Here is a 27,939-nt window from a genome sequence, read left to right on the forward strand (position 1 = left end):
TTCCTATGCACATGCACATGCACATACACATACACACATATACATACAGCCTCAATACTTTTTATAACAGTAGCACAAACCGGTAAGAATTATTGTCCCTTCCTTAGTATATAAGTAGGCTGAAAGAAAGTACAGTGGTACCTCGGGTCACAAACGCTTCTGTTCACGACCAATTCGGGTCACGAACAGCACCGTTCGCAAAATTTTGCTTCCGTTCGCGAACGCTGGATCGGGTGACGAACAGGATCCACGGCCATTTTCCCTGTGTGACACGTGGTCGTGGCTTCCTGTAGGGAGGGGGACTCTCCCTCCAAGTAATAACCGCCTCCCCATCCGCCTTCCTGTCCTCCACGCCAGAAGTCGCGTCGAGCAAAGTTAGCGTTCTCTCTCTTCGTACTGTACTTTGTGTCATATTTTTGTGGTTTAAAAAAAAAAAATACATATGGTTCAGAACGGATTAACCATAATTACATTGAACCTTATGGGAAAATCTGATTCGGGTCGCAACCAAAATCGGTTGGTGACCAAATTCGGAGGGATCAGAACAGATTAACCGTATTTACATTGAACCTTATGGGAAAATTTGATTCGGGTTGCGACCAATTTGGGTCGTGACCAGAGTCGCGGAACGAATTAAGTTCGTGAATTGAGGTACCACTGTAGTTTTGCCATGGCTGCCAGTCAAGTTCATAACAAAAATAATTAATGACACCAAACTTTCTTGGAAGAACTGCTCAATCAGCTGAAAAGCAGTCTTATAACCCCATTTGAATGGCTTGAGTGGTAGAGAGGAGTTCGCCAACAGGCAACTCAATGACTGTGTAAGAGAAGCTCCATATGTGAACTGCTACTATAGTTATTTGGCAAAGAGAGTGTCTTCCATATGCATTGTTAACTTCCCTCCTTCCCACTTGAGGATAGGAATTTTCTTTCCTAAAATAAAAAAATGGAAGAGGAAGAAAAAGGTAAATCACCCCCACCCCAGTGCCCCCTCTGTCTGATGTGCTTCTGGAAACAGTGGAGATGCTGCTGCTTCATTCTACAATCCAGCCGCACATCTTAATTTTATTAATTATTGAATTTATATGCTGCATTTCTATTTAAATGGAACACTCATGGAAATTTATGATTTGAAACATGAAAAATAACCTAGTGGCTAACAAGAAATGTAATCCTTGACTTCCCATAAAGATGGTAAAATAAGAGAATATTTCATGTCTTTAAAAATGCAATTTACTGACTTATGGGCTATGAATATATACAATATTACTAAATGTATCCTTGTTACATAAACTTAGCTTTTGAAAATAAAGTGAATATTTAAAATATGGATTTTACATAAAATACTAAGAGTGAGGGTAGGTTAAAAATTACTACAAGACATAATGTCTGCAGGTTTAGAACTTACTTTCTGCACACTATTGCTTGTAGTTCTTTCTTCAATGGCTTTCCGTAACACTGTTAAAAGGCCTTTGTGTTATAAGTATTTTACACTGAAATATTGGTTTACTGGAAACTTTTAATAAAGTAAGATTTTGTATCTGTATTCTTTACTTTTTTTATTCACTTTTTAAATATTAAATAAATGTATTCTGGTTAATATTTTAAATTTTCCTATTAATTAAATTATGGTCAGGGAAAAGCAAGATATGTGTATTTTAATTAAAAAAAAAACATGAATACATTTGTCGTTGCTCTTCTTTAAAAGCACTTATTGCCATTTCAGCTTCTTCCATCATTTCTCTAAGCTTGTCAACAACTGCAAAAGAGAGAGGAGATAATGTTTGCATGTCAAAACAGAGAAGTTCAAACATATCACATAATATAGAAAGGTATCTTAAATAACCCAATTTAAAAGTAAGAATATGACCAAAAAAAATATGACGAAAGGAAGGAAGGAAGGAAGGAAGGAAGGAAGGAAGGAAGGAAGGAAGGAAGGAAGGAAGGAAGGAAGGAAGGAAGGAAGGAAGGAAGGAAGGAAGGAAGGAAGGAAGGAAGGAGATTTGATACATGCAAATGTGCTATTCAGTTACCAAAAGATTTGTGTCAAGAACAGAAGTGCAATCAGAAAATAAATTAACAAAATCAAATTACAATTAGATGACCTTGACCTAGAATAATAAGATTTAAAAAATGGATAAACTTATTGTACCTTCAACAGTGAGACAGAAAAAAGAACTTCAGCAGCAGAGGCTTGCAATAAAAGCTTCCCTTGCTGGAGTTCCCTCTTTTGTGCAACAATTTAAGCTGAAGGAATCCTTTTCCATTTGGTATCTAGCCATTCTGACTTGATCCCAGGTAAAGGGTTAACTGCAGCTAATCTGGAATTAGTATAAAGTCACAACATTCACTGCAGAAATGTCTAAGGTGACATCAACATCATCCTTTGCATTTTTTCTAAGAGGTTTCCCTGCATTCTATAAGATTAAGAGAGCCAGTTTGGTGTAGTGGTTAAGGTGCTGGCCTAGAAACCAGGAGACTGAATCCTAGGCCTCCCTTAGGCATAAAACTGGCTGGGTGAGTCACTTTGGGCCAGTCATTCTCACGGTCCAACTCACCTCACAGGGTTACTGTTGTGGGGAAAATAGGAGGCAAGAGGTACGTTTGCCGCCTTTAGTTGAGCAAATTAAAAACAAAGGTGGAATAAGATGAAGATGATGATGATGATTTCAATGTGCTCCTTCATAAGTGAGCAGAGAACTGTAATGTCTGAAAGTTACCTTGAAAGTCTGTTCAGTTTAATCCAAGTGCATAATAAAAACCTTTTCAAATTCATAATTAGGAAACTTACTGCTGCTAAAACACAGGTAATCCATTTGCAACACAATTATTCAAGCTACTTTTAGGAATTTTGCTTGTGTAATTAAAATATTATTAGCAGACTTACATTCTGGAGTCGGTTTCACATCTTTTAGCTGTCGCTGAAGTCCTTTAACAGTACTATGGATTCTGGTCAGTTTTTCCTGGATTTTTGTCTCTATGAAAAAAAGAAACAACCCACACAGCATCTTATTAGTATTTTTTCCACTAGAAAATCATGTTGTTTTAATATTCAAATAATTTAATATTCAATTAATTCAATATCCAATTCAAGGCATTGGTTATTACCTTTAAAGCCCTTCATGGCACAGGACCAGATTATCTGAGGGGTGCTCTCGCCTGTTACATCAACCCACCCCACTCAGTCCAGCAGAAGGGACATGTTGCAGACCCCATCAGTCAAGGAATTTCATCTGGTGAGGTTTAGGAAGAGGGCCTTTTCTGCTGTAGCCCCCACCTTGTGGAACAACTTACCACCTGAGGTGCAGTCCACCCCCACTCTCATGGCCTTCCGGAAAAGTGTGAAATCTTGGCTACGCCAGATGACCTGGGGGCCTGATGGGGGCTCAAATTGTTGGAATTGGCTGGTGGGGTAATTGATTCTGCCCCCCGTCATCTTGAATTGTATATAGTCTTTTTATGTAGTACTTTTTATAGCTAATTTAATATGGATATTTATATTTTTACTGTTTTTACTGTTTGATTTTAACTGTGAGCCACCCAAAGTCACCCTCTGGGGGAGATGGGTGGCATATAAATTTAATAAATAAATAAATAAATAAATAAATATCTTGCCCTCAGATCACTTGGAATATACTTTTCATATTTGCTTTCCAAGGAATCAATACCAGCCTCATAATGAATATAGTTTTGACACGGTTGCAGAAAAGTCAATCTGTTTCTGAGCAGCACTTGTTCTAGGGTTTAGTGTATAGCCTAGAAACATAAGCTTGACAGTAGATTCTGCTGAACACTTGGAAGGTACTTCTGAATAAGCATGCACAGAATTGCATTAGGGATAGTTCATAGTTTATTTCACAGTGTAACTTCTCAATATTTCTCAAAAGGCTATTTCCACCACAAAAAGAACTGATACATGACATCAAACTTTCAAGTATTATAAAAATGCACAAATGCCTACAACACTGTCCTCTGCTACTCTTAAAATAAATGTTAAGAAATGAAGCAGAAAAATATGAAACAATTTTCATATTTTTATAAGTTAGAACAGGATTGCATTATCTAGTATACAGCCAGTCCACTCATCTTTATTCAGATGTCATTCCACCAAAATCCCCTACTATATGAAGGTCACTCTCTGGCAGTTAGTGAAGAAAGTAAGATATCTCCCAAAACTGCTGTTTACTCTGTGGAGGCAATGGATAATCTAGCCATGGCAAAGTGGAACTCTTATTCCACTAGTAGATCATTACTTTGAGGTATTCTGGCTTTGCTCACTAATATTACATAGTTCCCAACAGGAAAGCCATTGTTTCAATCAATGAAGATTTCCTAATCCTATCGCATGAGATGCCATTTTGAAGGTCCTCCAGCCTTCATACAACCTGCAGGGGATTACACTATGAAAACTTCAAAGCTGTTCTGTTGTTTACACAACATATAATGAAGCAGGAAGATATTTTCAGTATTTTTCAAAGTAGTTAATGAATAAACATAAATAAATAAAATAACATTTTACTTTCCGTTTTTCGATTTTTAGTCAATTTGTGTTCCAGTTCTTCCAATATGCAATATTCCATTCTAAAATCACTCTTCTTGTTGAAGAGAAGAATATTTTTATCCTTTTCAAGGTTCACAAGTCTGGGAAAAGGGAAAAGATTGGTTGAAAATACATATTTGACAAGTGACATGACAAATACTAATATCAAAAGTTTTATGTTAAATGTAATACTACAAACTCAGAATTTTTTCAGACAAAACTGTTTTCTTTATATTTGACCTGTAATAAACGTACTGAAATCTTTACTTAAATTATATACTTGATGGTCATTGTGACCTATGGGATTGTTAATTTAAGGGGGACAGAAATATAAAAGTTATCATTTTATTCCTTTTGTGAATTTAATTGAAAGCAATACAGACATAATTTTAAAAATATAATTTGTGGATACCCTGTTAACTAAGATAATAACGTCTAACAAGAGTTAAAGCGGAAACTGTTTTTGTTGGGAGTTCTTTTGGTAAACATATTATTTTCTGTAATCTTTTAAAAATTAAATGCATTATTGTTGCAGTTCTGCTGCACATGTCAGACTGTAACCTACTAGTTCGGATATACAGTACAATCCACATCCTCACGAAGAAGAGATATCCCATCTTCTTCCTCTGCCGGTGATAAATTTAGATCATTTTAAAACTAGGGGAGAACTCTGGGATAAGCATGTGGAGAAAAGCTGGGAAAAGGAATGGGCTTTGTTCTATCTCTCAGACAACAGCAGAATTAACTTACTGGAATCCCCAAGAAACTAGGAATTCCAAATAAATGGAGCAGAGGGAACATCTGTTTCAAGCATTTTTTATTTCTGCAGGAATAGGTAAAAATCTTCTACTCAGAAATATACTCTAGGTTGTTTCTTGTGTGGTGCTAAGTCAAGCCTCATTGTCCCACGTTCTTGTGTACAAACTAGGTATGAAGATATTTCTATTTAGAATCTTCTTGTGATTTGTAATAATAGTTTGGAAGTTTTTCTTAGTATCTTCCCAGAGTCGGAGAAATTTGTAGACCATTGTCACCCTGTGACTTGTCTGAAGCACTATATTTTTTATTGGTTTTTCTATTTTCTATTTGGTTTTTCTGTTATCCTGTAATCTGGGCATTTTGTAAGTCATTTTCTACAAAGTTGAAAGTATGTATTTTAGTATTTGAAGTTAAAGGGAGTATACATTTTATCTTTTCTTTGATTTCATTTATCTCTTATGAGATAAGGAAGGGCTGACTCCTGTAGCCAAATGTGTATATGCTATAGGGCAAGAAATGGAATTATAGAAATTCTTTCAACTTCTGTTTTTCTACCTTTTTAATTACCAGAAAGGCAGCAATATTGTGAGAGCCCTCTCTCATACTGGGATTAGTGGGTAGACATGAGGTGAGACACCCTTTGAAAGACAGATGGCAGCAGTTGAAACTACCAAGATGCTACCTCAAAGAAAGAGACAGGGCCAGAGAACTGGGAGAAGAGGATGAGACCTCCAACCTTCCATCCTATGGACTCAGTCAGTTCACTATAAAAATAACATTAAAAAAAGACTGACTAGACAAATTATTTTACACAATCCGTATTTCCAGATGAAAAGCATTCATTCAAACAAAGCAAATAAATATTTTAATAGTCAATAAATCCAGTAAATTAATATAGTTTAATTAATTAATCCTGTAAATTAATATAGTTATAAGTAAATTTAAAAAGAGCCTGCAACCACATCAGGTTTTGAATGATATAAAACACTCCCCCATTTACAGACAAATTAGATGTGAACAGGATTGGCCACCTAAAAACAACAGTTAAAAGAAAACTTTTAACCTCCAAATTAAAATACATAAGGAAGGTATGTGTGAAAGGATGTAAAATATTCCACAGAATAATCCTAATAAAAATTATTTGGGAATATAATTTCAAAATAAACCAGATGTAAATTAAAACATCCATGTAAACAAGCAATATCCATAAAGATATATTTTGCAGAAAACAGGGAACTATTCAAAAATAAATTTAGAATTAAAAATGTTGTTCCTTTAAAGTAAAATGTATTATTAATTTATTTATTGGATTTATCCCTGCCACAATCAAAGGCAGTTTATAAAACATCTGTAAAAAATAATAAAATGTCCAAAGTTTAATATATCAAATAAAAGATAAAAGACGATAAAACAAATTCAATCAAATTACACAACCCACCCCCAAAAAACATATAGACTGAAGGCATCACTTCATACCCAAACAATTCACTGCTGTGAGATGGGCGACCAAATAAATTATTTAAATAAACAAATAAATAAAATTCTCCGAAATAGCAGTTTTTAATAGCTTATGCAAAGCTGATCAAATTTCCAGGGGAAGGCTATTCCAGACCACAGGCACACCAATGGAAAAAAAAAATCTCTGCATGCCTATACTCCACTCTATTTGCAGAAGTGTGGAAACCACTAGCAGGTTCTATTCTCCTAGCTCCACAAGGTGGGCAAATTATGAAAATAAAATTTTGTGAAATTGAACAAGCTAGCTTAAAGGTTGCTACAGCTACTTACATTTAATAAAAATATCAACAAATTTCAAACATCTACCCTTTCTTACAGTGGGGCAAAAAAGTATTTAGTCAGCCACCAATTGTGCAAGTTCTCCCACTTAAAAAGATGAGAGAGGCCTGTAATTTTCATCATAGGTATACCTCAACTATGAGAGACAAAATGGGGAAAAAAATCCAGAAAATCACATTGTCTGATTTTTAAAGAATTTATTTGCAAATCATGGTGGAAAATAAGTATTTGGTCACCTACAAACAAGCAAGATGTCCGGCTCTCACAGACCTGTAACTACTTCTTTAAGAGGCTCCTCTGTCCTCCACTTGTTACCTGTAGTAATGGCACCTGTTTGACCTTGTTATCGGTATAAAAGACACCTGTCCACAACCTCAAACAGTCACACTCCAAACTCCACTATGGCCAAAACCAAAGAGCTGTTGAAGGACACCAGAAACAAAATTGTAGACCTGCACCAGGCTGGGAAGGCTGAATCTGCAATAGGCAAGCAGCTTGGTGTGAAGAAATCAACTGTGAGAGCAATAATTAGAAAATGGAAGACATACAAGACCACTGATAATCTCCCTCGATCTGGGGCTCCATGCAAGATCTCACCCCGTGGGGTCAAAATGATCACAAGAACGGTGAGCAAAAATCCCAGAACCACATGGCGGGACCTAGTGAATGACCTGCAGAGAGCTGGGACCAAAGTAACGAAGGCTACCATCAGTAACACACTACGCTGCCAGGGACTCAAATCCTGCAGTGCCAGACGTGTCCCCCTGCTTAAGCCAGTACATGTCTGGGCCCGTCTGAAGTTTGCTAGAGAGCATTTGGATAATCCAGAAGAGGATTGGGAGAATGTCATATGGTCAGATGAAACCAAAGTAGAACGTTTTGGTCTAAACTCAACTCGTCGTGTTTGGAGGACAGAGAATGCTGAGTTGCATCTAAAGAACACCATACCTACTGTGAAGCATGGGGGTGGAAACATCATGCTTTGGGGCTGTTTTTCTGCAAAGGGACCAGGACGACTGATCCGTGTAAAGGAAAGAATGAATGGGGCCATGTATCGTGAGATTTTGAACACGTCCTTCCATCAGCAAGGGCATTGAAGATGAAACGTGGCTGGATCTTTCAGCATGACAATGATCCCGAACACACCGCCCGAGCAACGAAGGAGTGGCTTCATAAGAAGCATTTCAAGGTCCTGGAGTGGCCTAGCCAGTCTCCAGATCTCAACCCCATGGAAAACCTTTGGAGTGAGTTGAAAGTCCGGGTTGCCCAGCGACAGCCCCAAAACATCACTGCTCTAGAGGAGATCTGCATGGAGGAATGGGCCAAAATACCAGCAACAGTGTGTGTAAAACCTTGTGAAGACTTACAGAAAACGTTTGACCTCTGTCATTGCCAACAAAGGATATATAACAAAGTATTGAGATGAACTTTTGATATTGACCAAATACTTATTTTCCACCATGATTTGCAAATAAATTCTTTAAAAATCAGACAATGTGATTTTCTGGATTTTTTTCCCCATTTTGTCTCTCATAGTTGAGGTATACCTATGATGAAAATTACAGGCCTCTCTCATCTTTTTAAGTGGGAGAACTTGCACAATTGGTGGCTGACTAAATACTTTTTTGCCCCACTGTATAATACTTGACGATTTATCAAATGTTTTATTTTTTATTTTATTACCATGTCTTGTTTTAGGCAGGTTATACCATTATAAAATTTAAACTTACTGATTTTTTAGTTTATTGCCTGTTGTTATAAATTCAGCTTTCTTAACTTGATCAGTTTTGATCTTCCAGCTCTGAAAATGCTGAAGAGCATCTGGAGCACTAAAACAGCTGTCATTCTATATAAAACGAAATTTTAAAAATCATTATAAACAAATATAGTGGTATATTTTCATTAAAGAGTGTTTAAAACATAAAGACAGGGAAAAGCTCAGTTTAGATCTAAAACTACTTCAAAACTCACCTAAATGTTGTTCATTTTAATAATACAGTAAAATGGTAAAAGAAATTCTGCAGGAACTCTTCAAGGCTAAAATGTTTTAACAAGCTTCAAAATTCTATGGCAAAGCACATTCCATTACTTGAATGCTGAATGCGACAATAAAGCAGCAGAAAATTAAGACAACTTTACTATTTCATTGCTGAATGTAGAGAGTATGCTATTTTTTTCAATCAAAAGGATGTGCCCTTTGCACAATAGGAAGATAGTCATAATACTTTCCCTGCAATTAAAAAGTACAGAGTTCCATGATTAGCTAAAAGACAGACCCCCAAGACATCCAATTACATCCATGTGTCTGGCTTTCCCTGGACATACATTCTGCCTAGCTGGAAAGTAATTTTTTCCCCAAAGTGTCTGGAACTGGAGCAGCAGTAGCAAATGACAGGGGATGGGGCAGCTGAGAACAGGAGACAAGTGCAGCATTCAGAAGAAATGTGACAGAGCTTCCTAGCTTTACTGTCTGGGAAAGAAGTAGCCTCTACTGCCTCCTGGCTGTTGCAGGAAAGAAAAAAGAAACATCCAACCAGCACATAAAATGAAGTACAGACGAACACAAGATGCCAAAAGCATTTGATAATGCTGGAGAGATTTTTAAATCTAGTATTTAGAGGCAGAGACTTTCAGTTTCATATCACTGGTTGAAGTGGTAGGGACTTTTCATAATGAACAGTGGTTTATAAGTATAGAGATCTGCACAGAGGTTTTTGATTCTGAAACCCTAGGTGTATGGGGTTTATTCCACTCACTTTCTCCTTTACTTCAACTACTGAGCCAACCTCATATTGGATCCGATTCAATCCGACTCTCCTCTGCTCCCTTTAAAACGACCAGGTTTCATTGTCCTTGCCATGCCTCGGAGGAAATCGGCAATAGCCTGGACCCCGTACATTTCTGCTAACGCGCCTGCCTGTCCGCCTGCCCGAGTGAATCAAATATCGATCTGCTGGCGTAGTCTGCTCCTACGTGAGGCCTTCCAGAGGAGGCAAAAGATAACTTCCAGCATTCCCGGCACTGTAGCCCAGCTGATGTCAAGGTCCGAGAAACTGACCGGGGGGGGGGGGGGGGCAGTCAGAAGACGACCGTTTGATCTCAGCTCGATATACCCAGCCAGATCACCCCCACCGCCCCCGTTGTACACCTGGGGAGGAAGACTTTAGTAGGGAGGCTGAGGTGGGCGAATTTACCTGTTGATACCTGGTCGCTCCCACAAGCGCCGCCGTTGCTAGGGCAGCCATGTTCCAAGCCGAGAAATAAAGCGGAACAGCACAGCGCCGGAGGGAGGTCCTTTCATCTCTATGGTTGACGTCAAGCCGCTACGACGCAGAGCGGGGCATGTGGGCAGAAGGTTCGGGTGTGGCCAGTTTTATAATCGTTGGTATCCGCTGTTTATAGGTTGAAGCATCTAAGGTTCAGAACTAGTTTTCTGATTCCTGAAGTTGGGAGCTGCCCATGGAAATCACTAGAGAAATTCAGAATGTTAGGCTAGCTGTGAAGATTAACAACATCCTACATTTCTTATACTGGACTTCATTAAAAAAAAAAAAAGTTTGCCCTATTCAGTTCGTATTCTGTGTGGATGAAAACAAGCTGTATGTTTTTAATGTTTGTTTTGAGTCAGATCATATTTCATTAAGAAAGCCCCATTTATTAAAACTTGTCAAAACCCACATTCCTAAAATGAAAACAAATTGAAGGCAATGAAAGCAAATAAGATTATTGAGAATAATAATAATAGTAATGTGTTTATTATTAAGATATGGATCTGAAGTCTGAAATCTCACTTCTCAGGATAAAATCAAAGTAATGCTGAAAAGGCTATTGTTTTATGGCAAGGACAAACTAAGGGGATTGACTCACAGTACAGTAGAAATGCAAATCAAGATCCATTCAGTTCAAGGCAGATCCTGGTTCCAAAGAGAGATGAGATGATGAAATTTTAGGTACTCCCTTTAAAGTTTGTTCTTTTACCACAGTGTTTCTCAACCTTGGCGCCTTTAAGATATGTGGACTTCAACTCCCAGAATTCCCCAGCCACCACAGGAGTTGAAGTCCACATATCTTAAAGGTGGAAGGTTGAGAAATAATATTATAAGGTAAAAAGTTATAGCTTAGCTTGTGATGGCACTGCTGGTGTTTGGGATGCCCATCTAATAATGGAAAGTCACAGGATGCCCAGTCCCCATGGAGTATTCCTGGCTCACTTTGGATCAAGTTGCACCCAGGCTTGGCTTAGCAGTAGATGATTGATTTAAGTGGCTCTGGAATGAGTGGTTATATCCGTTACAGTAGCATAAATAGGACAATTGCTACTGAACAGCAGTAAAATAGTCAGATTTTCTGCATCTGAGGTAAGCCATAAGATTTACAAGGAAAATTATGTGACAGATTGTAACAATTAGGCACTGAATACTTAATACGAAAGCACCCTTGAAGGTTGATTAGAGACCTAGTTTTTCTGTCACCTGCTCAGCATTTCTAACCATTTCTTCCCCTCTAAGTAGATCCCACACTATTCTTTGCCAATATCCATATTTTTCTGGCATCCATTTTACCCATACCTCTCAAATTTATCAGGACGTAATTCCTAAATACATATAACTATTCAACTCAATATGCCATATTTTTTAAAGATTAGTCTCCTCCATATATAGGGCAGCCAGGTATGTTTTGAGCTGGATTTGAAATCTTACTAGGCAAGTCCCTGTAGTTCCAATAGAAGAGAATATCAGTAGCTCAGGGTTGAACTGCGGAGTTCTCAGTGCTCTCTGAGCTTGGTTGTTTGCTTGCAGATATTTCATTACTAGGTCATCAGCACAAGTTGACTTTATTTTCTGCCTTTCATTTAGGAGCTCAAGGAAGTTTATTATAGTTCTCCCTTCTTCCATTATTCCCCATAGCAGTCACCTGTGAGGTAGGTTGGACTGAGGAATGACTGGCCCAAAGCCACCCAATGAATTTCCATAAATTAAGGTCAACTTGCATTTTCTCAGACTTCCTAGGGTCAGTCTAGCACCTGATCATTTAGCTAGCTATGGTGATCGGTTGGGCCCCTTGAATATGGGATGCTCTAGACTTGGCCTTGGATCCAGCACTAGGTGAACAATTTCACCACCCTCCACCATGAACTATATATGAAATTTAACCTAGAAGAATTGTAAGTGGATGGAAGAACCAGGTGAATGAAAATGCCTTTGCTGTGAATTACCTGCATGTGGATAAGCCTTTTATGAATATGGTTGCCAGCATTTCATTGGAAACAATAGCCTGTAGGAAGTAGGGAAGATTACCTTGATGGAAATATGCAAACTCTGTTGCCAAGGTGACAAGGGGTAAAACATGTTTTGAGTCCAGAATGTCCAGTTAATGTTCAGAAGCTGCTCAGGCAGATACCTCCCTAGTTCACTGAACCATAAGAAGGGGTGCAACACAATCAGACTTGCAAGATTCTGTTATTAAAGCCAATATCAGTAACAGTAGTTTTAGTCTTCCCATGGGGTTGATTTCTGCTGTGGTCTACCTGGTGGGGCTGACATGGCCATGTTCAGTTTTGTTTTAAGATAACAGTTTTTAATGAATAAAACATTTTCCCCAAACTTGCTGCTCATGAATCAGCTTCATTCACATGAATGCATATGACAGAGAGAGGGCTTAGAGCAGGAAGAGAAGAGGGATCATCTTCATTAATTTTCTGAATATTGCTTTTTAATCTAATCCTTTTGGTTCAATCAAGTCTGTTCAGGATTCTCAACCAAACTTTCTGTGGACGATATGTCTTCAAAGAGAGGCAACATGTGACAAAAAACATTTTATAGACTGGTACTTCTTTCTTCAGCTGCAGAATTACAACCAGAACAATAAAAAGTGCTCAGAAGTACAAAGTAATCTTTGCTGAAAACACATTATTGTTTAATTTAGGTTTTTCTAATGTGCTCTTACTGGATTTCTTTCTTTTTCATTTTGCATAGCTTCAATTATGTTGGTGATTTTCCATGTATTTCACTTTGAATATAAATTAATTAGTGGGAAACAATTGAAAGCCTGAAAATAGTCGTCCAGGCACATTAAAGAAAATTGTTCGTATTGATTACTTTATGGAATGGAATGAGAATCTACTGTTTTGTTCTGACACTGCACTGCTATTTCATCCTTGATTTCAATTTGCACTGCTGTAATGTCAAGGGAACACGCTGTACCCCATAATGCATATGCACATATTTTGTACTGTTCTAAAGTTACAATATGATTGCACAGATTTGAAAATAGTTTCTTAGTCAAACCCACAACAGCAACATGTTAATCATATCCAATTATATCTAAAGCAAAACATAAAAACAAAGCACAGCTTTTATAGTGAACTGTTGTTTTAAAACATTTGTTTTGCAATCCATTTATATCTATTTCACAGTAAACTTCACTAGCAGTTTCTCCTTAAGCTATGATGTGATTTGGTTTACTGTGATGAATGAAATGTGAGGGTGTTAGTAAATAAACCATAATTTGTTTCAGACCAGTAAATGTCATAAGAACAAATCTGGCCAAGGCCCGTGTTAGTCCAATATTTTGTTTCTCACTAGCCAAATAGATATCTGTACGGTGCTCACAAACAGGAGATGGAGACATATCCCACTCCCATTATTGTTTCCCTCCAACTCGGTATTTGGATGTAAATTGAGCTTTCAAGACCAATAAGAGATTCCAGCTATGATGCAATTGATTTGGCCAAATTGCAGGATATTAACTGGTCTAAGTCAGAACTGATGCTTATGGGTAAAGACTTGTTTATGCATACATGAAGTAATTATCATTTCCATATATATGTACTTGATTGATTTATTAAGGAAATTTATATGGCTGTCCATCTTAAGAAAATAATTCTGGCTGGCTAAGAATGCAAATCAATAAAAAACCAAAAGTATACTTAAAAATAGACATAATACATATGGAATACAAAATAGAAAAGCCGAGGCATCTCACACATTTTCCTCAATGGCAACTCACCAATATCAGGCTCCACTAACAGCTGGTCCTGATGCCTGTGGGAAAAGCCAGGTTTTCACAGCCTTGTGGAAAGCCAACTGGGTTGAGACTGCCCAGGTCTCTTAGGGGAGGCTGTTCCACAGGTAGGCACCACAACATTATTTACCCCAAGCCATATTTCTCAAATAATTGCACTGAATATGAATATGATGTATAAAGACATTGATAGATGGGAGCCTTTGGAATAAGACAAGCATTCTTAAAATGTATGTAATTTCCAGGATACTTTATATTTTCTGTGGAATTCATATCTATCTATCTATCTTCAGAAAATATTTTCAAAAACACAATACAGTGTTTATAAATGTTGATGGAGTTCTTCAATTACCCCAACAATATCTTTGGAAAAGATGCAATTGTCAGTTAATGTCCAGGGGGGAGTGTGTTTGAATCTTAAATTAAAGATTGGTATAATGGTGGGGGAGGAGGTGTGGAGGAGATCAAAAAAGGATAGGATCAGAGCCGTTTCAACTTAGGCCCACACATCCATCAATTCCATACACTCTGCTCCTCTCTTCTCCTCTCCAGTCTTTCTTTTCATGTCTCTGATATCTATTTTTACCTTTTGCTCTATCCTTATTGTATGTACTCCCACAAGTGCAGAAGTTAGGGTTATTTTTAAAAAAGTTCAGGCTGATGCCAAGTATGAGATCTAGCTGTAAGAGAAAAAACAAGCATACAACTTCAGACTAGAAGCTGAAGTCCACAACCTTTTGGGATCAGTGAGCTTGCCTGAACTTGTTATAGCATTGCAAGATTGCTCACACATGATGACTGCCATTTTGTGGATAGCTAATCTCAAAGCACTCACTTACCCGAAGGCAGGCAGACGTGGGGATGCTGCCTACTGCCCTTCAGTTTACTTTTGTGGGGCAGTTCTAGTTCCAAATAAATAACTGAACTGCAGTCCTCATTTTGAATGTTTTAGAATGCCTGTGGGGCACATATGGATGCCAGATTCATTATAAGCAATATGGATGTTGTTCCTTTGCTCTATAATCAGCTTCCCATTTAATGTATTAAATTAATTTTTAAAAAGCTGGGTTGGGCAGGAAGCCTAGCAATTCCAGTGGAGGCTTCTAAATGCATGTTGATACCTCAGGGCATCATGTCAGAAGCTCGAGAACCAGGGCTTAATGTAACATTTTCTATGAAGATTTGAAAGCCAAACTCACACACATAAATTATGTAAAGTTGCTAAAATTATATTACATCTGTGTAATTACACTGGTTTGGGATCTGTCCACACCAGCATGGGTCGGGAAAGGGCCACATATACTTGCTTGGATAGTGTCCAAGTGACTATTTCTAAAACCAGTGTAATTACACAGATGCAGTGCAATTTTAGCAATCCTACATAATAAGTATTTTAGTTTGGACAAACCTAAGAAAACGTGCTATGAGGTTGCTCTAGTAAATTGGATTTAGCCCTATCCAAGTCACAAGATGAAAACAAAGATCAAGATGATTTACACATAAATGTATGAAACCAAAAGTCCCGTTGTCAGATTGCCCAAATGTGGCAGCAGCAAGTGGCTCTTCTGTCATTTTTAATTGTGACTTGGGAACGGACCTTGTTCATGTCATATTCAATTCCTATAGCTTCCCTTAAAACCCAAGAGATAAAATGGGGTCTCTTTTATCTTAAATAAGGAAATATCCACAACCTGATGCATCTTTATGGAAGTAAGGACTTCAGACCCACATCCTTAGATTAAAACTCCTATGATCTGGTCTGTTCATTGAACTGAAGCTGACTAGAAGTTTGCCTGGCCAAGAAACAAAACACAAAACAGCATAATAAAGTTGGGTATCTCCTAATAACAGACAACGAGAAAATGTCAGAACTTCATTATTATTATCATCATCAACATTATTTTACAATCATCAGTGCATGAAGCATAAGAATCAAAATGAGGGAAACTGTAAAGGAGAATTTCAGTGAAATTTAGACATAACACCCAGTTCAGTTTTAGGGGGGATGGGAAAAAATTGTATTCCAAAATTGCCTTATTTGACCAGCAGATGTCATTAAAAAAACAACATGGCAGCTCCTACATGAAGATAATATTCTCTCTTGAATTGCTAGAGATAAGGCCAATACGATGATACGTGGGAAGAGGGAGGGTTTAACTACTGCTCCACTCAGGCTAAAGTGCCAATAAAAATCCCATCAGCTGCTATTTCTCCAGAAGAGAAGCTTCTTTTGCTGCCAGTATCTCATCAAAACACTTTTGCAATCATTCAACTCAGCAGTTTGTAGCATCAATGAGAGATATAGGGCAGTTTCTCCTAGCAGTGTTAATGCACATTCCTTCCTTTGCTGAGTTGGCAGAAAAACACGATGGCATAAACCGCATTATTCTCACAGTGGTGCTGTACATGCAGATTTAACGCAGGGCAGTTTCAGGGCAGCGATTGGGGATTCCCTGGTTTCCTTTCCTGTGTCGCCTAACATAACCTGTGTGGCAGGACATGATGGGGGGCTCTGAGCTCCCCTTCCTCTTCATCCTCTGCCCCTCTTATGCCCCACCTGTCACCAGGTTATTTAGTTTTTGGGATACTTTCTGCAAAACACGCCAACCAGCTCCTTGTTTTTCTTAATATTCAGAATTATTTCTGCTCCTTTCTTTGTGCAGGAAAATGACAGTTGTAGGAAGTTTTTCCAGGCTCTGAAAGTTTAAAAAGCAGATGAGTCTGCATAATCTCCACAGTACTTGCATCTTTGGCCTTTACTTCTCAGTTCATGATTACCCTGATTCTAGGCATATTTACTCTGAAAGAAGTCTTGTCATTAATACAATGCAATTAGTTATGAATAAGACTGCATCAGTGTTTGGGGTTTTTTGACAGTCCTGTGTTAAAACAAAAAACACATCAACCTCTTCTCCTCTGAATAGTTTTCTGCTTCTTCATACTTTTAGAGGTCAGTGATTCCCAACATTCCCTTTATGAAGACCACTACATAAGTGGTGAAAGCAGCTCGGGAGGTGACATGCGGTTGGATCCAGGTGATAGTTAATACATCCTTGCAGGAGGGAGAGTTTCCAGCTGCCTTTAAAGAGGCGTTGGTGCACCCCCTCCTCAAGAAACCCTCCCTGGATCCTTCCGTACTGGACAATTTCCATCCAGTCTCCCACCTCCCCTTTTTGGGGAAGGTGGTTGAGAAAGTGGTGGGATCACAGCTCCAAAGGATTCTGGAGGAAATGGATTATCTGGACCCTTTTCAGTCAAGTTTCAGGCCCAGTTATGGAACGGAAACGGCATTGGTCGCACTTATGGATGATCTCTGGTGGGAATGGGATGGTGGAAGTGCAACCATCCTTACTCTCCTTGATCTCACAGCGGCTTTCGATATTGTCGACCATGGTATTCTGTTGGGACAACTCAGGGAATTGGGGGTGGGCGGCACAGTCTTGTGCTGGTTCACCTCCTTTCTTCAGGGCCGATCCCAGTCGGTGGTGATAGGGAGCAAGAGGTCCCATCCTTGGCCCCTCCTTTGTGGGATGCTGCAGGGTTCAATTCTCTCTCCACTCCTTTTCAACATCTATATGAAACCGCTGGGTGAGATCATCTGCCATAGAAGCAGTTGTATTCCCACTGCAGGGTGGGAGATGTCTGGATTGAACGCCATATGGGTAACATAATGGCACATTTATTAGACTAAGACTAACCAGAAAGGCATTAGCAGAATTGTGTTGGATGCCTTCACCTGGGAGATAGTTCCTTACGTGGATACTGAATTTAACAGATGTCCATAAGAAAAGTCTTTCTTAATTGCATAGCAGGTCTTACAAAATGTTTGGTTAATTCCATCTAGCTATTTCCTAAAATGTTCAGACAGTCAGTTCTGTCTTACCATCTGGAGTCTAATATAATTTTATGCCTGCAACCCATTGATTCCTCCATTGGTAGTCCTTTTACTGAGAATCTAAATAGATTTTTGAATGTTCAAAAAAAAAGGGCGGTGTTTAAAAGAAGTTTCATTAGGCATATTAAACAGTCTCTTTTTAAAATGGTGCATATTTTAAGCCATCTGTATCTAGCTTCTTGTAACGGAATATTCTAGAAAACATAAAACGAAGGTTGAAAAGAATCTTTGAAGGTTGTTACTCACTGAAGCAGCTTTTATTAGGCTGTGTACAATGGAATAGCATCCAGATGCTCAAATTGGCAGAAGGGCCATTTAGTCCTAGCACTATTTCAATAGAATGTGATCCATACAATTTGGAACTTGCATCTCCTGCTTATTACTGATGTCACCATATCTCTGCTCCTGAATCAGAGACAACAAACGTGTCTCTCTGGAGTGGCTGGGCTGCATTTGTCTGCAATGGTTTTAAAGCACTGATGTATGTTACTTTGCACAATCTCAAATAGCTTGCATTCATGCTGGTAAAAGGAAATTTGCTTTTCAAAGAATTACCACTGATAGCGGTGACAGCTTGTAATACCTATGCCAGAAATGGTTTTAGCTGTCTTTTCAAGATTGGTCATGCTGCTCCTTTGTGTCTGAATTCCAACCATTTTTCTTTTCCTGTTTTTAAAAACTCCTACATTTTGGTTATTTCAACAAAATGCTACTGTTAAGCTACTTTTTTCTATAACCATGACTAACATCTGTTGAATACAACCATAGAAAAGCTGGTTCAACTTCATCTAGCTGCAAATGGAGGTTCCTTGATAAAGAATGTAAAGATTAGATGGGAGCAGGCAACTATGACTATTCAGAAAGTGGTGGAAGAGCGATCGCTCTGCAGCAGGTCTTTTTTCCATGCGTTGTTTGCAAAGGGGTAGGACAGTGTTGTCCAAACCTGGCCACTTTAAGATGAGTGGACTTCAACTGCCAGAATTCCCCAGCCAGCATTCTGGGAGTTGAAGTCCACTCATCTTAAAGTGGCCAAGTTTGGACAACACTGGGGTAGGATAAGATACTAACAGGGACTGCAAATTATGCTAAGCCATGGCTTCTTTAGCAATGCTTTCAGGAATAAACCATAGTTTGCTGATTCATACAACAAACTGTCATAAACTATGGTTTAAAAATCACATTGTCTAGACCAGTGTTTCTCAACCTTGACAACTTTAAGCTGTGTGGACTTCAACTCCCAGAATTCCTCAGCCAGCACACTAGCTGGGGAATTCTAGGAGTTGAAATCCACACAGATGAATGTTGCCAAGGTTGAGAAACACTGGTTTAGATTGATACAACCTGAAAAGACACAACTAGATGGTCATATTGTGAACCGATAGCTGTGATCCTACAACAAATTCCCCTGAGCCAAGGTTTTTTGAACTCCTGTAACCTAATTTTCTGAGACTCATAAGGTAGAAGGCTAGAGGTCCCAAACTTCTTTCCCTGGGAAACCATCTGGGTCTTTACACTCTGGTCCTGCCTCCTTTGGGGTAGCAACCTGACAGATCCTGCTGCCACCATTTTTTTTCCAGGAGGTGCTTCAACTGCCCTCCACTCTCCAGCCCCAGTAAGCAAGAGAGCTCTTTAATTAATTAATTAATTAATTAAAAAGCCAGGAAGCAAAAGCTGAAATAATTTTTGTAATGCCATCTCCTGGCTATGTAGCATAGAAGAGTGGTGACTAAAGGACTCAGCCCTTCCTTCCCCTCTTGAAATAAACCAATCTCACAGGAAATAAACAGAATAAACCTTTATTTTAAAAAGGTAAAATCTGAAAACCCTTTGTAACTTTAAATATTCAAATCGAAATATTCAACATGAAAGAAGGTGATTGCAGAGCTGCCAAGATGTGGCAGTACAACAGTTTGCAAATTAGTTAAGGAAGAAAAAATCAAAATGCTGGGGAAAGGGTAGCCCTGTTTCTTAACAGACTCCTTCCACATTTTGTTTTAAAAAGACCAAACCTTTTTTTATATCCAGCAGAAGAACAAGCTAGGTGTATACATGATGAAGAATCATCTCCCATTTATTGTTTGCACATTCAATGTGCAAGCTACATTCACAACAACGTGGCATAGTGAACCATAAATCAACCACAGAGGTAGGGTACGCTACCTTGTTGTCTTCTCAATTCTTTATTTCCATACCATTAACATAATATTCTTATTTTTTCTCTCTTTAAATCAAGATGTTCTAGGATATTTGGCAAGGGGGATGTGGGGGTTCATTTGCAGGGCCGTGCGGAGGAATTTTCAGAGCATCTGCAGGACAAAGTCGCTCGGATTCATTCCAAGTTAGACTCCGAGCATGGGGCAGGGTCTGGGGAGATACCGGGGGACCGTTCTTACCCAGTTATCTGGGAACAGTTTGATCCTGTTGCTCCTGATGAAGTGGACAGGGTCCTAGGGACTGTGAAGGCCACCACTTGCCATCTTGACCCATGCCCCTCCTGGCTGGTGAAAGCAGCTCAGGAGGTGTCATGTGGTTGGATCCAGGCGATGGTTACTACATCCTTGCAGAAGGGAGTGTTTCCAGCCACCTTCAAGGAGGCGTTGGTGCACCCCCTCCTCAAGAAACCCTCCCTGGATCCTACCATACTGGACAATTTTCATCCAGTCTCCCACCTCCCCTTTTTGGGGAAGGTGATTGAGAAAGTGGTGGCTTCACAGTTCCAAAGGGTTCTGGAGGAAATGGATTATCTGGACCCTTTTCAGTCAGGTTTCAGGCCCGGTTATGGGACGGAAATGGCATTGGTCGCGCTTATGGATGATCTCTGGCAGGAGCGGGATGGTGGAAGTGCAACCATCCTTGCTCTCCTTGATCTCTCAGCGGCTTTCGATACCGTCAACCATGGAATCCTACTGGGATGGCTCAGGGACTTGGGGGTGGGAGTCTTGTGCTGGTTCACCTCCTTTCTTCAGGGCTGATCCCAATCTGTGTTGATAGGGAGCGAGAGGCCCCATCCTTGGCCCCTCCTTTGTGGGGTGCTGCAGGGTTCGGTTCTCTCTCCTCTTCACTTCTTTTCAACATCTACATGACACCGCTGGGTGAGATCATCCGCCACCATGGGATGAGGTATCATCAGTTTGCTGATGATACACAACTATACATCTCCATCCCAGGTGAAGTAAGTGATGCCATGACTCCCCTTTCTCAGTGTCTGGAGGCTGTAAGGGTCTGGATGGGGAACAACAGGCTTCGGCTGAACCCTGGTAAGACGGAGTGGCTGTGGGTTAATGGCTCCTCTGTATCCGGACTTTGTCATCTTTAGTGCTCGATGGGGTGGCACTACCCCAGACAGACCCAGTGTGTAATCTGGGGGTCCTCCTAGACTCACGGCTCCTGCTTGAAGAGCAGGTGGCAGCCGTGGCAGGGAGGGCCTTTGTGCAGCTTCGGTTTGTGCATCAGTTACACCCTTTCCTGGATCGGGATGCCCTTTGAACAGTCACTCATGCCCTTGTTATCTCCCAGATAGATTACTGCAATGCGCTCTACATGGGGCTACCCTTGAAGAGTATCCGGAAGCTACAGCTGGTCCAGAATGCAGCTGCGCGGGCTATTTTTGGAGCCCCAAGAAGGGCCCATGTAACACCATTGCTCCGTGAGCTGCATTGGGTACCAGTTTGCTTCCGGGTCCAATTCAAGGTGTTGGTTATTACCTTTAAAGCCCTACATGGCATGGAGCCAGGTTACCTAAGGCACCGCCTCTCCCCTATGTCTTCAACCCGTCCCACCCGATTGCACAGAGAGGACATGCTTCGGCCCCCCTCAGTAAGAGAACTCCATCTAGCAGGGTCCAGAAGGCGGGGCCTTCTCTGTGGTAGCCCCCACTCTTTGGAACATTCTGCCCCCAGAGATGCGATTGGCCCCCTCACTCCTGGCCTTCCGAAGGGCCTTGAAGACCTGGTTCTGCCACTTGGCCTGGGGCGGGGAGGGAATACTTCAAGCAGGGGGATGGCTAGCCCCATAGTGGCCAGCTCTCCGCAGTCTGATTTTCCATCTTCTTGGATCTTCCTTTTTTAGTATTGTTTTAAATTTTGGATGTATTGTGTTTTAGATATATTTATAGTTTTAATGTTTTCTGTAAGTCGCCCAGAGTCCCCTATTGTGGGGGAGATGGGCAGGGGAGAAATCCAATAAATAATAATAATAATAATAATAATAATAATAATAATAATAATAATTCCTCTTTCCACATTATAGTAAGTACTCTGCACTCTATGTTTATAAAGGAACTAGTAGGCTTTTCCAGTAAATAGAATCTCAGTGCAATATGGCAATACAGACTGCTCACACAGTATCCGAATTTATGCATTTGGCATATAACATTTCAGTTCTTATACATTAGTTCAGTTGTACCCTATTGTCTTCTATTACATAGAAGGAAAGACAGGTAAATAAAAAGTGAAATAAATATGAAAGGACATATTTCATCTTAAAATCTTCTCATTGTTCTCATTCATTCAATCAAAGTCAGAGATTATGAAACCAAATCACTATCTGAATTTTTACCTGAGCAACTGTCATACTATAGAAAGTATGGGTTCCAAAGAATATTAGCTACAACCTACCAGATTTTGAGATGAAAATAATGTCATTTTAGGATTACTTTTAGTGACAAGTGAGCCAAAGTTTTTTTTTTTTAAATTAAAAACATTGATTATCAAGCTGTTGAATTAGGCTGCTTACAGAAGTTAGATTTTCAAAACCACGGAAATTTCTCCTAATTTCCATTACTCAAGTTGCAAAGATAGATGTATACTTGGGAAGGCACCCCCCCCCCACACACACACACAAAATAGAAACAGGACCTAACTTAAGTGAGAAAGGGAATAAAGCAGAAGATATTTAGTATACTCTTTTAGAGCTAGATTAGAATTATATTTATTTATGTTAATTTTCCTCAAATCGGAGCCCTGCAGATTTGTTGAATTAGGATGCTCCTACACCAGTCAGGATGCTCAATGGAAGTGGTAGCCCAACCTATCTGAGTAGTTCTGGGTTTGCCAAGTCTTGACTAATACATTGTTGAAGAGTGTTTATGGGAAATGCTGAAACTCTATTAGGCATAGGTGCCATGCCTTCTGGGGTGTTCATGGGGGAAGAAGCAAAAAAGTAAAAATAGCAGGCATGACTATGCAATCAAAGCCCCACCCCTTTTTCACCTGTATTCAACATACCTGGAGGGCTGTAGTTCTAATGATTCTACAGTTTAAAGATTCTAAAGATCTTTCAGAGTCTGTTTCAAGCTTTTTCTCTATCAAATATCATAGCATGAACTGTAAAAACACATTTTCCACCATAAATCATTTTCCTAATTTTGTTACACTAGAGAAAATTCTTCTTTAATTTGGCTGTGAATGCTAGTGCTGGAAAAGTACAATAAATCTTTATCAGCAGTAGCAGTTCCCAGTCTCGCCAGCTTGGATCCAGAATAAGACTGTGAGATTTGCAATACCATTGCCAGCTAATTTAGAAATTATGTCTGATTCATAATGTGTTTCATTAGAAAGAACCAGAGAGTTACAGGTTAGAACACAGCCTTTTCTGCCATTTCTTGAGATGGAAGTCTATGAATTGAAATTCCCCATGTTCTATGACTCATCCTTATCAATAAAGGTCCAACAGGACAGTGGAACGGCAACTAAGGTGGTGTTGACAGATTGCCAAATAAAAGGCAATGCATCATCTCAAAACAGAGGACATGTGCAGGCAGAAAATTTGCATAATGGTTGATTATGGTAATGTACATAATGTATGGTAATGAAGATGCACATTTAGAAATAATTGCTAGACTTTAAATAAAAATATATTTTACCATCGTGAGGGAGTTTGTGATCATGTGACTATATTTATTTATTTATTAGATTTGTATGATTTGTATTTTCTATCTTAAAACAACTCTGGGTGGCTCACAACAACAGTGTGCATCTGTTCGTTTTGTTTTCTAGCTGCTAATGATTGCTGTAAAACCTTCAAAGCTCCTCTTTATTCAGCTTTATACTGTCTTTTAACTTGAAACTAAACTTGACCAAGGTCATCCTTCAGCTAAAGGGCTGTCTTTTGATTGCCTTTCAAATGGGCAATCCTTTGTAAAGTAAGACACGAGGCCAGTCCATAGGCAACATAGCCTTAATGGTCAAACATCTTGAAAGCTGTTTCTTTGGGGCTCTATACCAAAAAGGGCAATTAAATTCTCTCCCCATTCTGCATTCCAAGCAGGCACAAGAAGGTTAGATAAGTAGATTTATTGCAGAGAATTTGGAAGCCAGACATACAAAGACATTTTCAGTCTAACAGCACTTTGGAATTCTATCTTCTGTATATGTTAGTTCCCAGGTTTAAATCCTGTTCCTCTTCCTCCCATTTTCTCAAATCAACAGCCATATGGTTATTCATTTCCAGCCTTGAATATTTATGCCATCTGTCCCCTGTTGACCAGATAGCTTTCTCTGGCATAAGAATGAGAGATTCCTGCCAAACCAGCTTCAATCCTGACAGTTCCTAGATTAAAGTTTCTCAACCTTGGTCACTTGAAGATGTGTGGACTTCAACTCCCAGAATTCCCCAACCAGCATGTCCATACATCTTCAAGTGGCCAAGGTTGAGAAACACTGTCCTAGATATATCTATAATATTACATTCTTGGAGGATTCCAAGAACTGGGTACTACTGATGGTATTATTCAACTGAAAATTTCCTGCCCTGCTTGCACAATAACGTTTTATTTATTTATTTATTTATTTATTTATTTATTTTATTTTAATTTAATTTAATTTAATTTAATTTAATTTAATTAATTAATTAATTTATTTATTTATTTATTTATATCATCTATATAGCCTCCCACCTCACACAAGTGACTCTGAGAGGCTTGCAAGATTAAAAATAACCCCCCCTCCTCGGACTTCTGAGTCATCTGGGCCTAGTGAACAATAAAACTAATTCATATTATGAAAGCTATTCTTCTTAAGCAATAATAAGACCCATTAAAGCAAGTGAGGGTGCAAATAGAGCATCTACAGAGACAATAGTAGAGGAATTTACTGCAGGCAGAACAAGGTAAAAGGAATCAGTCGCACATACACACACACACACACACGTGCCACAAGGTATATATCAGACCATAAACTTATATATCCCTCAGAAACACATAACAACTTCAATCATACATCAAATAAAAGGGGAGGGCTGTATGGGGCTTAAACTATTGCACTCTGCCCATTTTTTTCTTAATGTGTGCAGGATTGCAATTTGGGCTTTGTGATTTTGAAGTGATTACAGTCAGGAATACACATGGATATGTGTTTATTAGTGGGTGAACACAGACTGGGGTCTAGATTATTTGGGTGTATATATTCAGCTATCTCTAGATCTATCTATCAGGTTTTATTTGCCATACATTACACTTCCTTTCACTCTGTTAACCCCATATCATAACTCATCCTTTTTCCCATTCATTCTCTGTTGCTTTTTAATGGGTCAACCATGAACTGAGCGATATAGGAGGAGTACAGACTAACACAAAAACCACAAGGTTTTTGTTCAACATTCTCCAATCTAGAACATATGCCAGTTCATTTTCATTATAATACAAGACTCCAGCTTGGGCCAGTGAGCACTGGAGTAAAATGTATGACAGTTCTAGCAACTCAGTGCTTGTTTATAGCTGTAACCTAAGAACACTGATAGGTGGCACAATATTTTTAGAGTTGAAGTGATTGATTACAGCAACTCAAAAAAGAAAAAAGCTGACCCACACATTTTGTTGTAATTTTATATATCATTTTGATGTTCATTGACTTTGCGGTCAAGGTTGAGAGCCCAAGCATATAGAAGTATGATTTCTTATTCAATAAGGAATATTGGGGTGTGTGTGTTAATTTCTATATCTCTAGATATATTTTTTTTCTCCCAAACAAGGTTTGCTATGGCTTGGTTATTTTCCAAGTCAGACATGGGAAAAATTCCAGATCTGAATTAACATGGCAATTTCTGCTTTTCACTGACTTCCCCCCACCCCACCCCCAGAAACACACATCAAAATATATTTTGGAATATATTTTTTTATCATCATTCAAAGTTACCTTCCTCATAAATATAACTGTAAAAGGACTGGTAAAACCAACAGATGTAATGTTGGAGGAGTTAGAAGGAAAACAGTGTTGTGGAATCACCTATTATCCAGAGCAGCTTTCCACAACCTGATGCCTCCCTGCAGATGATGTATTTGGGGGGATGGAGTGATGTGGATGGTACCAAGCTGTGGAAAGCTATTTGATAATATTTCTCTGGCAAGTCATGGGAAGCAACAAGCAGTTAGAAAGAAGTATTAGAAAAATGATTAGTTGATGGCTTTAAAATGAAGGCATACAGAGGGTCTTTCCTTGCTTGCACTGAATAATGGCATAAATATACTGTGACATTTTTTTATGCCATTTCCCCATGGCATTGTCTTCATCACAACTCCAACCCATGAGTAAGAGAGCCTTAACTCATCTTTAGCTGTACCGACATTAAAGAACTGTTTTCCTCCCTACTGTATTTCAACACTGTCCAAAGGCAGCATCAAGGTGTATAAAATCCTCTAGCTTTTGTCACCCATTATTCTGGAAGGAAATCAGTGTATATATGCTATATGACCAATGGAAATTAAACAGTGCCTTGCAAATCAGTATTATTCTATTCATAAATAAAAGAAAACCCTACTTGTAAGGATTTCAAACTCAGCTGGTGGGAAATGTTTGAAAATAGTCCTTAATGAATTGATATTGAATCATTCCACATGTTACAACAGACTGGTGCCCTTCCAATGTATTAGAATTTAGCCCCCATAGTTCTCAGCCAACCTGGCCAATCTAGAAGGCATTAGTTTCAGAAACGTCGTAGTTAGCATACAAATTCATGCATCCATGTCTGAAACACTGAGAGAACTCTGTTGATGGAAGACAGATGCGCTATAGGTGACTGGTTGGAATACTTAGAAGAGATGAAAAAGGTAGATGCAAAGAGTGAATTAAGGCTTGAAAATGTAGGATGGACTGACCATGACTGAAAAGTTCTGTAATAAAAGATTAACAAAACTCTAGTAGGTTATTTAATTATTCTCACAATTGGAATCAAGGCCAGAGTCACTGTGAAAGAAGCTATCTTTCTAGGCATCCCTGCTGGAAGGAAGTTTGGTGTATTATTCACTATTCTAGAGTATATTCTATGTGCAAGCTATCTGGCTCACTCTACTCAGCAAAGTTCTCATATGTAAAGAATTAAATCAATAAGCCTTACTTAGACTGAGCGCTGAGAGATTCTAAGTCATTAATAGCTTGTGAAGGAGAAAGCAGATTCTTAGCGTGCACAGGGATTTTTGGCCTACTTTTTCTACATTTAGATGGGAGCTAATTTGGGGAATGATGCAAAAAAGAGTTCTTCAAATGCACTGCACATAGGGCAAACACCTATTTGCAATGTATTTTTTTAGCAAGCATGCTCTCAGAATATTAGTTGGGTTGCAATCACCTAGAAACTTCAGCCTGTAATTTTAAAAAGGGTCAAGAGAAGAGGAACCTATTTCCTTGAATTTGTCATTTCTCTAATTTGTCAATACTTTCCCATTATTACCTCTAAACAGGGGCAGAACAGCATACAACACAACATTCATGTCTGTTGTGCACCAGATGTCTATTCTGTATGCCAACCAAATTCTTCCTTGGAATGATCCTCTAGCATAAATTCCATTTCCATGTGGTGGTGTTGTCTTTCAATATTTTGCAGCCTGATGACTGTGGCTTTGTCAAAGAATACCTGGATCGGAAGAGTTTAGAAAAACATGAAAAAAATGGGAAAATGATTTTTAAAGAAAATATGAGTCACAAATACTCCT

The 27,939-nt window shown here is 38.9% G+C and overlaps 1 protein-coding gene across 3 annotated transcripts in view; it reads right to left on the bottom strand.

Annotated features, from left to right (window-relative positions):
- The window catches only part of CCDC112 (coiled-coil domain containing 112), a 110,918-nt gene that overhangs the window by 12,927 nt on the left and 70,052 nt on the right, over positions 1-27,939 (bottom strand). The window contains exons 2-7 of one of the 3 annotated variants that reach the window (XM_088129992.1): positions 27,678-27,860; positions 10,291-10,565; positions 8,827-8,942; positions 4,520-4,641; positions 2,888-2,977; positions 1,684-1,759 (exon numbers count right to left, since the gene is read on the bottom strand). In XM_088129992.1, the coding sequence (XP_087986118.1) occupies positions 1,684-1,759; positions 2,888-2,977; positions 4,520-4,641; positions 8,827-8,942; positions 10,291-10,341 (455 nt within the window). In that variant the 5' untranslated portion in view covers positions 10,342-10,565; positions 27,678-27,860. The remainder of the gene's footprint in view (positions 1-1,683; positions 1,760-2,887; positions 2,978-4,519; positions 4,642-8,826; positions 8,943-10,290; positions 10,566-27,677; positions 27,861-27,939) is intronic. The other 2 variants (XM_088129993.1, XM_088129994.1) reach the window with 2 other exon arrangements.

Source organism: Python bivittatus, unplaced genomic scaffold (assembly GCF_059951505.1).
Source record: "Python bivittatus isolate LINGU-HERP-01145 unplaced genomic scaffold, Pbiv_v1 ctg000850_np1212, whole genome shotgun sequence".
NCBI lineage: Eukaryota > Metazoa > Chordata > Lepidosauria > Squamata > Pythonidae > Python > Python bivittatus.